This window comes from Crocuta crocuta, unplaced genomic scaffold (genome assembly GCF_008692635.1).
Source record: "Crocuta crocuta isolate KB4526 unplaced genomic scaffold, BGI_CrCroc_1.0 scaffold217, whole genome shotgun sequence".
Taxonomy (NCBI): Eukaryota; Metazoa; Chordata; class Mammalia; order Carnivora; family Hyaenidae; genus Crocuta; species Crocuta crocuta.
Window position 1 is genome coordinate 8,178,351 of NW_027532208.1, and position 17,054 is coordinate 8,195,404.

The 17,054-nt window shown below is 48.9% G+C and overlaps 2 protein-coding genes across 2 annotated transcripts; both read left to right on the plus strand.

The window, feature by feature from the left end:
• CHCHD2 (coiled-coil-helix-coiled-coil-helix domain containing 2) lies at positions 1-4,622 on the plus strand. The gene is made up of 4 exons (XM_077777915.1): positions 1-147; positions 2,469-2,718; positions 3,509-3,668; positions 4,315-4,622. Exons 1-4 carry the CDS (start codon positions 98-100, stop codon positions 4,323-4,325), a joined length of 471 nt encoding a protein of 156 aa, XP_077634041.1. The 5' UTR covers positions 1-97; the 3' UTR covers positions 4,326-4,622.
• A 2,361-nt stretch (positions 4,623-6,983) lies between these two features.
• Positions 6,984-16,815, plus strand: PHKG1 (phosphorylase kinase catalytic subunit gamma 1). The gene is made up of 10 exons (XM_077777787.1): positions 6,984-7,167; positions 10,153-10,267; positions 10,752-10,930; positions 11,344-11,398; positions 13,903-13,968; positions 14,242-14,405; positions 14,804-14,894; positions 15,002-15,155; positions 15,332-15,457; positions 15,833-16,815. The coding sequence occupies exons 2-10, from the start codon at positions 10,185-10,187 to the stop codon at positions 16,076-16,078; spliced, it is 1,164 nt and encodes a 387-aa protein (XP_077633913.1). The 5' UTR covers positions 6,984-7,167; positions 10,153-10,184; the 3' UTR covers positions 16,079-16,815.
• The last annotated feature ends 239 nt before the right edge of the window (positions 16,816-17,054 follow it).

The window sequence follows — 17,054 nt, forward strand, 5'->3', positions numbered from 1 at the left end:
CCCCCCGCCCCTCCTTTTCCGCTCACCAGCTCGCAGAAGCGGCCGGGGTCCCCGCGGAGTCTCGCTCTTCTAGACGCCGAGCCGCTGTGCTGTAGCCATGCCGCGTGGAAGCCGGAGCCGCACCTCCCGCATGGCCCCTCCGGCCAGGTGAGACCGCCGCGGGGTTTGGGGCCTTGCCGGCGCCGTGACGCAGACGGACGCCGCGGTAGGCCTCGCCGCCGCCTGGCGGAGGCTGGTGGAGGCCGCTGNAAACTTTCTAATTTCGAATGTCCTTGCGTTATTTAAGGTACTGTAGAGATCATTTGAAAATTTTAAGTTTACTTACTTAAAGTTACTTAAGATTACTCCGATAATCTCTACACCCAACTTGGGACTCGAACTCAGGATCCCGGAGGTCAAGAATCACCCGCTCTTCCGACTGAGTCAGCCAGGTGCCCCTAAAGTTCATTTTAAATTAAAATGGGGGCAAGGCCTCCATTTTGGATATTTGTAAGTGTAAACCGGCTGAAACTTCAAAAGTAGCAGAAAAAACAAAAACTAAAAACCAATGTCGGAGAAAGGTAATAAAATCAGGAAAATGATCTCATTTCAATAAACTGGATAATCTCTGAGCACCAGCAATGAGCGTTCCAGGGACTCAGCCCTGTCAGGGACGTAGTTACTAAAGACTCACATGTATATGATGTTTTTTAATTCATAAAATACCTTAAAAAAAATTTTTTTTAAGTTTATTTACCTTGAGAGAGAGAATCCCAAGTAGGCCCTGTGCTGTTAGGGCAGAGCCCGAGGTGGGGCTTAATCCCATCACTGTGAAATCATGACTGAGCCACCAAGGCTGTTCATGAAATACTTTTAAACTGTACTGCCCATTATACTTTAACACCAGTGACCTTAGGGATAGGTGTTATTACTGTTTTTACAGAAAGCAGGAAACTGGAGACTCAGAATAAGTGACTTGTCCAAGTTTATGCTACCAGTAAGTAGGAAAGCCAGGTCTGACCGGAGTTTTCCAATGACCAGTTTAGGACGTTTAGCCCAGTACCACATTGCTTCTCTGCAGTAAGAAGGATTGTGTTCAGACAGTATGCTAGGAGTGTAGGGAAGCATTTCACTTAATGGAAAGAAGCTTCTCCCCAAAGGACAGAAGACCACATTTTTGTAAAGTGATGCCAGATGCCACCTGATTGGAAGCAAAGTCATTAGCTTTGCTGACCTAGCCTTATTTAGGAGAAGAGCTCCCAAGGAAACTAAAAATGAGCAGAGGGATATAAAAATAATGTATGTGAAGATTTTTAAAGCAGTGCTGAGGATGTTAGTGAAAATGCTGAAAGCATCCAGATGTCCTACAGATGGGGTATAATTGAAATTAATTTTGATGTAACATTCCAGGCAAGTCAGTCCTATTTACTGGGCTTCAGTTTTCTAATCTGAAATGAAGGAATTGGATTGTGTTATTTCCCCCATATGACTATTTGCATTTGTTTACTAAAATGATACCAACTCGGTAACAACCGCACTTGACTGTCCTAAAATTGCAGCACAGTTCCACATGTTCTCCCTCTCAATATTTTTACTTAACACTTTTAATACTACTACATGAAATATTTTATTTAATTGATCCCTCAATAGAGTGTCATGAAGGCAGAGGTTTTTGTCTTTTAACGGGCAGATTGCCAGCACCTATAATGATACTTCACCCTCGTATCTGAATGGGTGAATTCTCTAAGGATCTTTTAAACTCTTAATATTTTATGATTTTTATGAGATATTGGAATAACTGTTCTATAAAGCTACTCCGGGCTATATGAATACATAGAAGTAGTTGCAAAAAGCAGGAAAGGATAGTTTATGCTTGGTGATTACAACCTTAGAAGGTTAAAGAGATAAAATAATGTAAATAGCTCTGGGAATTGTGTTCTGTAAAGTTTTCTGGTTTGCATAGAGTATTTGTATTTAATAATTAAAAATGAAGATCCTGAAGTTTATTTTCACATACATTTGACTTTTGAACAGTGTTTGGGTTAGGAGCACTTACCTCCTTTGCAGTTAAATCTGTGAATAAATTTGGACTCCCCAGTAACTTGACTACTGTTAGCCTACTGCTGACTGGAAGCATTTCCAATAATATAAACAGTCGATTAACATGTATTTTGTGGGCTATATATATTAGAATACTGTATTCATACAATAAAGTAAGCTAGAGAAAAAAGTTATTAAGAAATCATGCAGTACTTGGGGCGCCTGGGTGGCTTAGTCGGTTAAGCGTCCGACTTTCGCTTAGGTCACGATCTCGCGGTTCNAATCATGCACTACTATACTGTAGTTACCAGAAAAAATCCACATATAAGTGGACCCACAAGTTCAAACTTGTGTGGTTCAAGGGTTGAGGGTACAGTTTGTTGAAGTTGACAGTTTCCAAACCTGGTAGGAAGTGTGAACTTCATATTTTCTGTTCTTTTCTTTCACAGCCGGGCACCTCAGATGAGAGCTGCCCCCAGACCCGCGCCAGCAGCTCAGCCGCCAGCAGCCGCTCCACCATCTGCTGTCGGCGCACCTGCCGCTGCGCCCCGGCAGCCAGGTCTGATGGCCCAAATGGCCACCACTGCAGCTGGCGTGGCTGTGGGCTCTGCTGTCGGGCACACCCTAGGTCATGCCATCACTGGGGGCTTCGGTGGAGGAAGTAGTGCAGAGCCTTCAAGGCCTGACATCACTTACCAGGTAAGGTTTTGTGCACTTTGTTTTCTGGTGGTATATTATAAGAAAAACTAACTATTTGTAAGTTCTTATGTATAGGTACTGTCTGGAAGTTTAGAATCCACAGTGCTGTTCACAGAAAATGGGTTACCAAAAGCCACATTTGGCCGCTGAGTTAGTGCCTGAGGCCAGCAGCGTCACGTACTAGACAAATTATATTTGTTCCCAAGGAGTAGAATAGCAGTTCAACCTGATCCACTGTAAAACAGGCATTTTCTCCTTATTTTAAGTAATTTGTCTTGGTGATTCTTAACTAATTCCATCTCCACCTTAGTTAAGTATTTAAAAGTCTCTTTAATCGCTCTATGCTATTCTCTGGTATCTTATCTGATATTTGCCACTGCCCCCTCTTTTTGAAGTATGTGAATTTTCTCCTCTGATAGGCTTGAATGTATACTCTGTTGTATTTCTGGTGTATTTGACACTCATCCGTCTATTTTTCTATAATAGTTCCACTTTGTCCTTCATGATACTTCACTGAACCCCCACTGGTATTTAGATATGCACATAACCATTTCACTTTATTTGCAGGTTTGTTCTTGAATCTTTCTGATTATAACTGGAATTTTGTTAAAACCCATTTGCTTTCTGTCTTAAAATTTTTCACTTTCCGTTTTATTAGATGGAAACTTTAATTTGCATCTGGTTCTAGTTATGTTTCCCCAGTTGACCTCCAAGACATTAGATACTATTCTTTGTTCAGGTCTAAATCTAATTTCCTTTCTTAACGGTCCTGAATGTTATGCCTTTGCAGGAGCCTCAGGGAACCCAGCCAGCATACCAGCAGCAGCAGCAGCAGTTTGGCCCATGCCACTATGAGATGAAACAGTTTCTGGAGTGTGCCCAGAATCAGGGTGACCTTAAGCTTTGTGAAGGTTTCAGCGAGGTGCTGAAACAGTGCAGATTTGCAAATGGTAGGTGATACGTCAGCCTGATTAAAAGTGCGTCTGCTCAGTTCGTGGCACGGTACTCCTGGACCCTAGAGAACTTTGGGAGTCTGTTTAATAAATTAATCTGACAAGTTAGAGGGGATTTTGTTTACATTATTCTAAAAATAATCTAACACTTCTAACAAATAACTGGTCCAGAGGTTTTGAGTCATAAGCTTTTACCAGTTAATGTTCTAAATCTCATTCTTCCTTAAGTGGGTATAGATTAATGTATCAGATCTTGTTCTGGTTATAGGATGTGAGTGATCTAGCCATAAAGCTATGAGTAGAAAATTCCATTCCATTTTCACCAAAGTCCAAGAATGGACATAAAGAATGGACTGATATGTTGTTGGCATTCCCCACACCTGATTTGAGAGAAGAGAGTTTATTAAATCCCTCGGTGGAACTCGGAGATTTGAGCTGTCTAGAATGTTGACAGTGAAGTTGTTTTTATGTAATTGTCTCCTATCAACCTAAGAATTCACCATCTATTAAAATGCTTATTTTCATTTTCAGGCATGAAACTGATAACCTTGGGCTTTCATCCCTCTTTTTATCATATGGAGGGTTTCTGCTTTGCTAAGAATGTACAGCTGTTGCTCTTCTAACTTGCCTTTTCTGTTTGCAGGATTAGCCTAATCAAGAAGTTCAAATTGAAGATACGGAAAATCGTCTCTCATGACCAAGTTAATTTAGCATAAATATAACTGATAGTGAAGATATAAAGTATAAAACCACCAGTTAAACCTCTCCTGTATCATTAAATACAGCTTTCTTCAGGATCGGTATGAAAACCGGTGTTCTTTCTGCATAGAAGTTCATTGTGAGATAGTTTTGAGTTTGGAGCTGGGCATATGGTCGTGTGCCTCGTCAAACCAGCTTTTGTGACATTATTGTTTGTGAATTAATTAGAATAAAGTGATTTTTCTCCCAAAATGTGGTGTCTTTTAAGTGTAAGATCATACATTAGGTACGATATATGCATGTTGAACATAGGCATTTTGCAAAAGAACACAATTGTCTCAACATGTCTTTACTTTGTAGTCTCAGTATTCAGTTAGCATCCACCTGGAGGATAGGACAGGGTTCCCTGAGGAGCTTTTGTAGAAAAGTAGTTATGTAAGGAGTAGCTCACTAGCAACATAGTGCTCATTAAAAAGGTTCCGGGGATGGGGACTGAGTGGCTCAGTTGGTTAGGCATCTAACTCTTGCTTTCAGCTCAGGTTATGATCTCACAGTTCGTGGGGTCAAGCCCTGTGTCAGGCTCTGTGCTAACAGCATGGAGACTGCTTGGGAATCTCTCTCCCTCTCAAATAAGCTAAAAAAGGTTCCAGGTGGAAGGTCAGTGTTTCTTAAACTGAGCAGTAACAGGTTAAAATACTAATCAAGTGAATGATAAAGAAAACATAGGAATAGACCCATTACAAGTGGATTCCTGTGGCCAGGTCAGCACCACACGTCCTTCCCCTGGTATATCCAATTAGTTGGTCAGAGATGGAAACCATTCTTTAATACAGGCAGTTCCCCTGCAAATGTTTTTCTTCGGTAACGTACCATAGCTTCCCATTCCTGAAAGACTCCAGCTAGTTGCAACTGCCCACTCCATGTTGTCTTAAGGAGATGGGTTCAATTTGGGGTGCGTCATTTTTAAAAATGAACTGAGCTCCATTCCTCACAACTCAAAAATGCATTCACTCAGAGTTGGTCTTCAGTCTACATTGTGCTCTGCAGTTTTCCTACTTTCAAATGTACCTTTTCGAGACTGATTTTTCCCCCATTCTGTAAGTTTCAGAGACCTGTGTTACTGCAAGGTGAGTAAAGTGCTATTGAGATTAGTCTGTTGCTGCTTCCTGTCTTGAGTTCCTGAAAGTGGCCAAGACCACCTTGCCTGAATCACCACAGACCGTTCACTCCTGTCAAGTCCCCCAGCGAATTTCCTTCTGGATTCATCTGTGGGTTCCTTTGCTCATTTCCCCTGGAAGTTCAGGACTTGTGAGCTCATAGTGTTAACGCCCTTAATGTCTGAGGTCTGATGGTGTATAGTGAATAAAGGAAAATGAACCACTGACATTCATAAAATGCAAGAGTCTGGCTGGCCTGGCCTCTCTGTTGTGGGAGCCAGGACTACAGAGACACAGAATAATTCACCAGATGCACTGGCCCTTTGCCTGAGGTCAGAAGGGATTTTGTTAAGCATTGAAAGTAAAGAGCACAAATCAACTCTACAGTTTAGCATCAGGACAACAAATGAAGGAGGCAGGAGCTTACTGACAGTCCAAGGAGGAGACTGAGGTGTGTTCATCACTGGAGCCAGATGCTGCATCTCAGTTAAGGCCTTAATGCGTAGACGCAAAGTCCTTCCTGGCTCCTGTCTATATAGCAGTCAAGCAGTGTTACCCCAGAGTGAAAGAGATGATCAGCATGAATAAAGGAAAGAGTTCTTGGGCCCACATCTGGGGTTCGTCTAGGCCTTCCTACTTACCTAGTGACCTTGAGCAAGTCACATTCTCTTTAAAATTGCCTTAATACCAGAGTTTTGGGGTCCAAGTGAGAATGTGCGAGTGCTTTGTGAAATGCTAACCAGATGAGTGCTTGTGGACTCAGCCTCTGTGTGAAGCACTGTATTAGCCCCTCCTTCGTTTGGTATATGAGGGGTTTGAAAAAAGGTAGCTTTAGAATGAGAGAGAGCAGTAAGTCCGTGACTGCTGTGTGCCAGCACATTGCATCCATTATTTCCAATTCTGTCAGCCTCTTAAGGTAGACTCATACTGATGAGGGCTCTCACCCAAAGAGCCCAAAGGTGCACCCTGCCAGAGCTCATATGCTTTTCCTGGCACACGGACCTCCTCCCAACAGACCACAAGTTGAAAACCAATGGGTTAAGGATGAAATCTTGGAGGCAGATTAGAGATGGATTCCTGAAAGGGATGTTCGGTAACCTTTAAGGTCTGCGTTTTGCAGGTTAGCCACAAAACTGTTCCTGAGTGGGCCCCTGTGGCTGCTGGGGCTACAGTGTGGCTGTGCCAGTTTTTCCTGGGGTTTCCCCCAGGTCCCTGCTCTCAGTATGTAGAGACACGGCTCCCAGAGAAGTGAGTGCATTCCCGTCAAGGCTGGCTTTATCTCCTCTGGGCCTGGAGGCCAAGGGAGCTCCAGAGGGAAGATTGGTCACCTCACGCTGTCCTGCCTGCAGTCAGGCCACCAGAGCTTCCCTCACCCTCCAGCAGAGGTCACCTCCTGCTGAGCCATGGTCCTTGCTGAGCCTTGGCCTGCATCCCAGATTTGCAGTTGTGATTTATTTCTGGCACATCAGCCTTCGTCACCAAGTAGCAAAGCCCGGAGGACGAGCAGCAAGATATCCTACTGTAGCCACGAGTGTCTGCTGGGGACCCCCTTCAGCCCTCAGTTGTCCCCTCCCCGCAAGGGGCTCTCAGACCTTTGGGATTCCTGTCACATTCACTCAAGGGCCTGCGAGGATCTAACGGTGAGTAGCTGGGCCGGTGATGGACAAAAGCCAGGCGACAGGCAGAGAGAGGGGAAGGCTGTAGGGCAGAGAAGATAGAAACACCCAGAGCCATTAGATCCTCTTTTCCCTTCCAAAGGCAGCTGGTTGCAGAGTGGCAGCATTGACTCTTGAAGCCCCCCTCAGGGTATTTGCCTACAGAAAGTGGGTACCCCGTGACTGTACTTTCAGACTCTCTGTTTGGGGGAGGGATGTTTTGTTCCAAAAAGGACCAGGTCTCCCACTCCCATCTGGGGACCTTTTCCAAAGGAGTCTTGGGAAAGGTGGGGAGGTGGGGGCATGTAGAGGGATAGTGGACAGAGGCCCAAAGTTGACTCAAATTAGGCCTAGAGCCAGGCGGCGGCCCCCCTGCTCCCCACACCCCCCCCTCCCCAAACAAGTGAGTGCAGCCAGAAGTGTGCAAAGCTGGTCATGCCAGGGAATGGAGCCCCCAGCTGGGATGGCTTCCTGGAATGGGTCCACCACATTCTCTGCCGGTAGAGGGCTGGGGGAAGGAAGAGACCTTGTGCTACCCAGCTTTGGGAGGTGGGGGACACAGACACCCATCTTGGGAACTTAAAAGGACTTGCAAGGAAATGGGCTTGTTTTTACAGGAGGAGACATTTCTGTGCTCAGTTGGGGTTGCTGACTGGGAACCCTGTGAGCAAGCAGCCCAGGCGCCTGCTGTTGGCAGAGATTGTTGTTATTCTAATTATTCCTCTGGTAACCAGGCACCCAGCAGTGGGGACACCAGGCTTCCTGGAACAGCTAGCCCTACTTGGCTGGTCAGCAAATTGGCCCCTTTGATAGGCCAGGCCTTCTTGGGCCCAGCAAGGGCAGTAGTAGCGGGGCTAGAGGCAGCTCTGCCCTGCTGTGTTGACTTGTGCCCATTTTCTATCTGTCCCCTTCCTGTCAGTAATTTTCTCTGTTCCTCAAATCCTATATCTGAGGTAGGGGGAGTTTAGTACTGTGGGGGCCTCTATATTCCTCAGGCAGGGGCCCCTGGGTAGCTTAGTCAGTTGAGTGTACAGCTCCGGTTCAGGTCATGATCTCATGGTTCGTGGATTCCAGCCCTGCTTCAGGCTCTCTGCTGTCAGCGTGGAGATCCTAAAGTGCTGTCCACTTTAGATCCTCTGTCCCCTCCCCCACTTGTATCTCCCCCACTCACACTCTCTTTCAAAGATAAATAAACATTGGTATTCCTCAGGCAAAGCTAGCCAGCTCAGCTCCTGTGTGCAGGCCTGAGTGTCCTGGTTTTGTAGCGCCCCACGCTGCGACAGGACCACCCAGAGCTCACTGGCCACCATGCAGTAGGACGTGGGGCATTCTGAGGACAGAACCGACCTGCCATCAGGACCCTGAGCCAAAGGGATACCTCCAACCACTGACTCACATCCAGGGAGCAGCACTGGGCACGGCAGGAAGGAATGGCTAGGACGCCCCAGAGAAGATCAGTCTAATGGAGGAGGTGACACCACACACTGACAGGTGATACCAGAGGCAGGGCCCATGAAGCTCTGCAGCCCTCTGAGCACCTGGCAGAAGAAAGAAGAGAAAGAAAGAGAGGAAAGGAGGAAGGAAAGAAAGAAAGGAAAGTCCTGGTTGAGGGCAGAATGAGGAAGGAAGGAACAGTGGGAAGTACTGGAATTGTGTCCCCAGAAGGAGTGCTGTTTTCATGGAAGGACAGTTACACTGGGGGAGGTTAAGGAGAGGCTTAAAATCATATTGAGAAGATAAAATCATGAAGCTTCTCACCTTTCCACAAGCACAGAGAACAAGCAGAGGAAAAGCAGGACCGGCCTCATCTCCTCAAAGAGAGGAAACAGCCCTTTAATTTGTCCTCTGCAAAATTTCTCTGGGGTTCTTTCTAAAATCAAGGGTGAGCCCAGTCAGAGTGGCTAAAATGAGCAAATCAGAGAACACGAGATGCTGGCGAGGATGTGGAGAAACGGGCACCCTCTTACACTGTTGGTGGGAATGTAAACTGGTACAGCCCCTCTGGAAAAGTTTGGAGGTTCCTCAAAAGATTAACAACAGAACTCCACTATGGCCCAGCAATAGCACTGCTAGGAATTTACCCAAGGGATACAGAAATGCTGATGCATAGGAGCACATGTACCCCAATGTTCATAGCAGCACTCTCCACAATAGCTAAAACATGGAAAGAGCCTAAGTGTCCATCAACAGATGAATGGATCAAGAAGATGTGGTTTATCTATACCATGGAATACTACATGGCAATGAGAAACAATGAAATCTGGCCATGTGTAGCAACATGGATGGACCTTGAGGGTGTTATGCTGAGTGAAATAAGTCAGGCAGAGAAGGACAAATATCATATGTTTGCACGTATAGGAGGATTAGGAGGAACTTGACGGAGGAACAAGGGGGAGAAGAAGGGGGGAAATGGTGGGGGAAAGGGAGAGAGGCAAACCATGAGAGACTCTTGAATGCTGACAAAAACTGAGGACTGATGGATGTAGGGGGGAGGGGGGATGGGCATGGAGGAGGGCACTCGTGGGGACGAGCACTGGGTGTTATGTGGAAACTAATTTGACAATAAACTATTTGTTAAAAAAAAAAAAAAAGAAAAGAAAGAAAATAAAATCAAGGGTGAGCCAGCCTTGTCAGAGCTAACCTTGGGGCTGAAGGCCCAACCTCCTGCCTCCAGCATGGGCTTAGGCCTGGCTGGCTCTCAGCTGCTTCTACCACGGGGTGGCAGCCTACAGCGAGAACATCCGGGAAACCCCAGGGTCATCTGGGATTCACAAAAGTTTGCATCCAGTGGGAAGACGCAAGCTGGGCTCTTTTCAAAGGGTTTTTCAATTCACATTTATTCTGAACATTCACGATAGGCCTGTTCTGTGCCAGGAGATACAAAGAGGAGTGAGAGAAAGGGTTCCAGCTCTCAAAGAGCATATCACCTAGATCAGGATGGCTGACAGTTTCTTTCTATCTGCTTCTCAGAGCCCCTCAGTATCACCCCAGAGGAGCTGAGCATGACCCGGGATGAGGCACTGCCAGACTCGTATTCGGCACAGGGCTTCTATGAGAACTATGAGCCCAAGGAGATCCTGGGCAGGTAAGGAGGCCCAAACGTGCCCCGGGAAGTGCTGTCTTAGGCTCCAGCCAGTTCATGGACCCATCCTCAAAGCATTTTCCACTTGGAGAAACCCTCAGTTTGGGGTCCTGCCCTCCTGAACCAGGACAGTTGAGAAGGGTATAAAAGCACCCGGATAAGAGACCTCTCCCACCAGAACTGTCCCAGTGCTGTTGACAAGCACTTCCAAACCCACCTTCACACCAGGGTCAGAGATCAGGGGTCAGAGGGCAGGGTATGGCCCTAGTTGCTGAGATAGAGCGCTGAACTAGGAATCAAGAGTCCTAAGACCAGGCTTGTACGTCAGCTCCAGACAAATCACCCTCCCTCTGCCATCTTCATCCCACCCATCCGCAAAAGCTCCTACGGAGTTGGTGGATAAGGCAGAACATCTCTCTTGTGGCTTGGATCTGGGATTCTCCCTGGGGTGAGGGGCCCCTGGACCACCTGTGCTCTGCACCCCCAGAGGAGTTAGCAGCGTCGTCAGGCGCTGCATCCACAAGCCCACGTGCCAGGAGTATGCTGTGAAGATCATTGACATCACCGGCGGGGGCAGCTTCAGCTCTGCAGAGGTACAGGAACTGCGAGAGGCGACGCTGAAGGAGGTGGACATCCTGCGCAAGGTCTCAGGACTCCCCAACATCAGTGAGTAATGGCTCTGGGCCCCAGCAGGGTGCTCCACTATGATTCTGCTCTAATAACCCAAGTCAGGGAGTGCAGCCACACTGTGCGGCTAGCTGGGACTCCCAGAGCGTCTCCTGCCCCCTGCCAGTCCGGTGCCACCCTCGCCACTCTGGAGACTCAGTTCTAAGCCTCCTGTTCCAGCCAGACAGAGGGGTTACAAGCAGAACTGGAAGTGGCTGCAGGTCAAGGAATGGGGGGGGTGAGGTCCCGGGGCCGGCCCCTCCCTTAGCGGGGCTCCTTTGAACACCGTTCTGATGCCCTTTCCGGCTTCTGAAGTCAGTCCGAGCAGCTTTAATCCCCTTTGCCCCTGTACCCCCGCTGCCTCTGCCCAGGCTCCCCTGCTACCTGAAACGAGTTAGTCATTTCCATTTCAGTACAGCTGAAGGACACTTATGAGACCAACACTTTCTTCTTCTTGGTGTTTGATCTGTAAGTACCCAGCCCTGGAGCCAGCCACACCCTGGGGCCTGTACAGTGCTTCCTGGAGACCAACAGCCAGCTCCCCGCACTGCGGAGGCCAAATAGGATCACCAGTGCCTCAGGCTGATCAGCTCTGGGGGTCAGGCTGCCAGGTCTCGAATCCTGGGGCCACCACTTATGAGCTAGATGGTTTCCTTAAGTATCCGTTTTCCCGTGGGTATTACAGAAGTAATAGCATGGCAAATGGCAAAATGTAAATGCTGTTAATTAATCAACTACAATGATGATGACAAAGGTGGTCATTCGATACTCATTCTGGACACTGAGGATGTGGCAATGAACAAGACAAAGTCTCCAGCTTCATGTAATAATTTTCACAGAGAGGGAACAGAAAGCAATGACACATGCACATAGTTATGTACATGTACAGATGCATGAACCAGGGCAGGGGCTAGAGAGGGGGTGGGGCTTCCTTGGATGGAGCTGTCAGGGAATGCTCTACAGAAGGTGACCTGAGCAGAGACCCAGATGAAGTGAGGGAGGGATCAGAACCAAGAGCTGAAGAAGGACCCTTCCAGCAGAAGGACAGAGGGAAGAGCCAGAGCAAGGGCCCAAGAGGAAGGGCTTCATGTATTCCAGGATTGGCAAGGGGGCCAGGGTGGGGGAAGGGGGCAGTCTGTGGCGTGGGCAGAATGTGAGGCCAGTCTGTACTGAAGACCAGATTTTGCAGGCATGTTAGTCATGCCAAGGGCTTTGGAGGGAGGAAAGCATCCCTTTTATTTCTGAAAAGCATCCTACTGACTGTAAGGAGGCAAGAGTGGAAAGGAAGAGGCCAGCAGTATATTGAGGCAAGTGGCCCACCAGGGAGGCAGGTGGTAAAGCATGTATTTGGGGTACGGCTCATCACCATTGTCACCAATGTCACTATTCCCCTGCTTCTGCACCAACAGAGCTACTGAGACGAGCTCCTTGTCACAGGCTCCACTGTGGGCAGCGGGCCTTTCAGTTCTGAGATCCTGTGTTTTCTCAAGAAAGGAAAAATGATAACAACCACCGTGCCTATCTCATCAGGCTCTAAGCATGGACTTCGAATGACACAAAGTGCTCTGTGAACAATGTGTTCAGACTTACTATCATTTTTATTAGAAAGGCTTCCCAGGGAAGGGAACTCTCCAGCTCCTTGTTCCCCCACTCCACTGAGTCCTCCCTAAAGGCTGCATGAACCACCACTGTTGTGCGGGTGTCTTGATTCCTCCATACATGATAGCTAATTTTAAGGACTGGATTAACTTGAGAACATTATTCAAGTAGATTTTATATTGTTAGAATGTTTCATACTGTAGCCATCCTGAATAGGTGTAGGGCTATCTTTGAGACACAGTGTAACCTGGCCTGTGTGTACAATTAAACTGCCAGGTCCAGGAAGCAGCAGCCTGTTGTATCTTGCACAGTCCCCAGTGTTTACTGGTAAATCTTAATGCTGTTGCTAACAGTGAGTTCTTCTAGTGTCTTTAAGATGGAATTAGGATGATAAAAATGGGACTCACACATTGCCTTTTTGGAACACAGTGCAGTTATTGTACAGATAAGGCTCACCTCTCTAAATTCTAGGTTATCTCCTCAAACCCCCAAACCACCTCTATAAATTCTAGGTTATCTCCAGAAGCCCCATCCCTGCCACACCAGCTAAGCTCAAGGGTTTTCTTGCCTCTGTGACACTGGCCAAATCCTTGGTGCCCTAGGAATCCTGCTGCTTTCCCTGGAGGGGTGGGTGAGAAGGGGCAGGATGCACCTTTCCTCTTTAACCAGGGGAGACTTTCCCAGGGACCCCAAGACTTAACCAGCTGCAGCTGTCCCCAACTCTGCTCGGTGGCAAGGCCCTGTAGAGCCCTTGCGGGCAGCTCAAATATCCCTAACCTTTGAAGAAGTTGCTTAGGGAAGCTATTTTTAATGCTGCCCTGAGTTGCCCTCCAGGGTATCACTGGATTGTTTTAGCAGCGACCTCTTTCTACATCATCCCAAAAAGTGAGAAGATTGAACTGTAATTCCTAATCCTAAAATAGGCAAACTTTGCTCCTGCAAAGGACACTCTTGTCCTGATCTGGATCTGGGGCCTTGGGCCAGTGGCTCAGGGTCCCTCTTTCATCTCCCAGCTCTGATTTTGGCCCTGATAGATCCTAGTCCGTGTGTCACTTCCACAGGTGGGGGGACCCTCAGGGTGACGCTGTCCCACCCACAGGTGGGGGGACCTTCAGGCTGGCACCATTCCATCCACAAGTGGGGGGGCACTCCCTCTGGCACCATCCTACCCTTTCAGCTTCTGCTGTTCTTCTAATCTCCCTAGACAACCTCTCTGTTCACTTCCCCAGCTTCTCCCTGCGGCCCTTGGTCCTTCATGGGGAGTGTCCCACTCTGCCTCTGGAGATATGAGGGAAGGAAATAGGTCTCTGGGAGTAGGGTAAGGAGGGGGTGGTCTTGGGACCCATCCAGCTACAAACCCTCCATCCCCACAGGATGAAGAGAGGGGAGCTCTTTGATTACCTCACTGAGAAGGTCACTCTGAGTGAGAAGGAAACCAGGTGAGGATCCATTTGCCCCCATTTCCACTCCCTGTCCGAGTCCGAGTGGTACCGGCACCAAGGTCATGGAGTGGGCACAGCATACATTTGTACGGGCTGGGGGTGTGCACTGCTGGCTTTGGTAGCCTCTCTCCCTCTTTGGCTCAGCCTAGATGGTCCCAGCCTCTCCTCCCACACTGGCAGTCTGGTGGGTACATGGGCTTTGGTCTCCCTGCTTGTTACCTGACCCTGCAGAATAGGAGGTTAGAGTGACATGTGCCTGTCCCATCCCAGAAAGATCATGAGAGCCCTGCTGGAGGTAATCTGCAATTTGCACAAACTCAACATTGTGCATCGGGATCTGAAGCCCGAGAACATCCTCTTGGATGATGACATGAACATCAAGCTCACAGACTTTGGTTTTTCCTGCCAACTGGAGCCAGGAGAGAAGCTGCGAGGTCTGGTAACGTGGCTTGGCCCATGTCAGGGGCTTAGGCTCTCTCATCTATGCTCCCAGGAACAGAGGTTGTCTGGATTTCTCCCCAAAACTTCCCCCCAGAATAAAAATCCTACCATTTCAGGGCTAGGTGTCTCTTCAGATAAGCCTCCTCCCAGGGCTGAGCCAGGTTCCCTGCCTGAGTTCCAGGCCAGGATGGCTAGACATGACCATGAAGCAACAGCCCCAAGCAGGTGGTCCTGTGAGCCAGCACCCAGCCCCTGCCCTTGACTCTGAAGCTGGCCAGTGTTAGAAGAGTCCCAGCCCAAGCACCATTTTGCTTTTGTCTCCATTTTTTTTTGGATCTTCCCCTTCCAAGTGCCCCATGCTGACCTGTCCTGAATATAACTATTGCTGCAGAGGTCTGTGGGACCCCCAGTTACCTGGCCCCTGAGATCATTGAATGCTCCATGAATGATGACCACCCAGGTTATGGGAAGGAAGTGGACATGTAAGTATGTTGCAGAAGGGTGACCCAGAGTGACAGGTTTGNGGGGAGAGGATGGCAGGAGCTACAGCCAGCCCTCCTGCCTTCCTCCCTGTTCCACCTGGTACCAGGTGGAGCACAGGCGTCATCATGTACACCCTGCTGGCTGGCTCCCCACCCTTCTGGCACCGGAAACAGATGCTGATGCTGAGGATGATCATGAGTGGCAACTACCAGTTTGGCTCACCTGAATGGGACGATTATTCAGACACAGTGAAGGACTTGGTGAGAGACCACGCCTTCTGGCTCCGCCGCTCAGGCGAGGGGGGAGCCCACCATGAGGGAGGGGGACATATCACTCTACAAAATGGAGGACCCTGCTGGGAAAGACCTTATGTCGTCTGAAGTGCTGGAGGGGACCCTGCCTGGATGTTTTCAGCTCCCCCTCCTTATTCTCTCAGGTTTCCCGCTTCTTGGTGGTGAACCCCCGGGGCCGCTGTTCAGCAGAAGAGGCCTTAGCACACCCATTCTTCCAGCAGTATGTGGTGGAAGAAGTGCGTCATTTCAGCCCCCGGGGCAAGTTCAAGGTACTGAAGCTCCCCTCCCACCCAGGGCCCTGGGGCAGGACTCAGGTCAAAGTCCCCAAGCCCCCTTCCTTCCCTCCAGGGACTCCTTTTACCCACAGTTTCCAGAGCACCTGCCCTTCCCCTCCCACCCATCCTGTGATGGCTCCAGCTCAACTTCTGGCACCAGAGAGGACAGATGTCACCCATCTGGCTCCAAGAGCCTACGTCTCTGCAGATGCCGGAGGGGTGGGAATGGTAGGGGGGACCCTAGGAAAGGCCCAGTGGTAGGCACACACGGCTTCATGGCAAACAAGCTCAGGGAGTCCCTGCACTGCAAGGGGAAGGAGACAGGCGGGCAGGGGCTGGGGCCAGCTTCTCAGTTCTGGCTTTCCACAGGTGATCGGTCTAACAGTACTGGCTTCAGTGCGGATCTACTACCAGTACCGGCGGGTGAAGCCGGTGACCCGAGAGATCGTCATCCGCGACCCCTATGCCCTCCGGCCTCTGCGGCGACTCATCGATGCCTATGCTTTCCGCATCTATGGCCACTGGGTGAAGAAGGGGCAGCAGCAGAACCGGGCTGCCCTCTTTGAGAACACACCCAAAGCTGTGCTCCTCTCCCTGGCTGAGGAAGACTACTGAGGGGCGAGCAGGCGGGATAGGTGGGGCGGGGAGCAGGCAAGGAGGGAAAGCCATAGAAACAGAAGTTGAAGGGGTGAGATCATGTCCAAGCCTCTGTCCAGAGGGGGCACTTGACCCTGGCCAGATCCCCTGGGCCTGAGGCCACTATCCCTCTCTGGGAAGAGGCTGTGCACAAGAAGGGCAGGGCGCTCCCATCACACGCTGATGAGTGAGGTCAGGGCCTGTCCCCATGGAAGGGAACTGCTTCTCTACTTCCCAGCTGTGGCACCATCTCAGCTTCTTCTCATGGGAGGCCCAGAGTTCCGGACGCTTGTGCGCCCTTCCCTTAGGGTCCCAGGGTGAGGATAAAAGAGAACAGTTTGAGATACACAATCACAAGAGATTTTACTGACCTCACAACATCCAGTGACACCATGGGAGCCGGTTCTTTTCCAGGGACGCACGCTTAGAGGCACATGGGAGCCCTTATCTGATTAATAATAGAAAGGGAAGGTTCTGGTATTTGTCTCTCTGGAATATCATTCACTTTGTGACTCTCACAATACAGTTTTGTCTGGTAAATCATTCGGTTCCCCTAGACCCTTTTAAGACTGACATTGTGCTTTAAAGAGCCCTGTTACTGCATTCTACATACAAGTAGCGGAAATTAGTTTCCTTCCTTCCTCAGTGTAGTGAAACACTACAAATGCGGCGAATGAAAGAGGTATTTTCCTTCTACGGCAATATGCTGGGAAAAAAGAGAGAAATGGGGAATTCTGCCTTGAGAAAAACAATGTCGGATCCTTGAATCAGACAGTGAGAAAGGGGACTTAAGAATTTTAACAAGGTGCCTTTCAGAGCACTCCGGCCCAATTGTTTTGGGCCCTGTATGGTTAAGGTCTGACCCCTAAGAGAAACGCCCAGCTCCCGGCCACAATCCATAAGTTGGGCCCCTTCTCCAAGAGACAGTGGCACCCCTCCTCTGAGGTCAGAACCT

Coding starts and splice junctions, on each gene's coding strand:
- CHCHD2 (XM_077777915.1), top strand. CDS start 98: ATGCCGCGTGGAAGCCGGAGCCGCACCTCCCGCATGGCCCCTCCGGCC. Junction 148..2,468: donor CGCATGGCCCCTCCGGCCAG/GTGAGACCGCCG, acceptor TTTCTTTCACAG/CCGGGCACCTCAGATGAGAG. Junction 2,719..3,508: donor GGCCTGACATCACTTACCAG/GTAAGGTTTTGT, acceptor ATGCCTTTGCAG/GAGCCTCAGGGAACCCAGCC.
- PHKG1 (XM_077777787.1), top strand. CDS start 10,185: ATGACCCGGGATGAGGCACTGCCAGACTCGTATTCGGCACAGGGCTTC. Junction 10,931..11,343: donor CTCAGGACTCCCCAACATCA/GTGAGTAATGGC, acceptor TTTCCATTTCAG/TACAGCTGAAGGACACTTAT. Junction 14,895..15,001: donor TATGGGAAGGAAGTGGACAT/GTAAGTATGTTG, acceptor ACCTGGTACCAG/GTGGAGCACAGGCGTCATCA.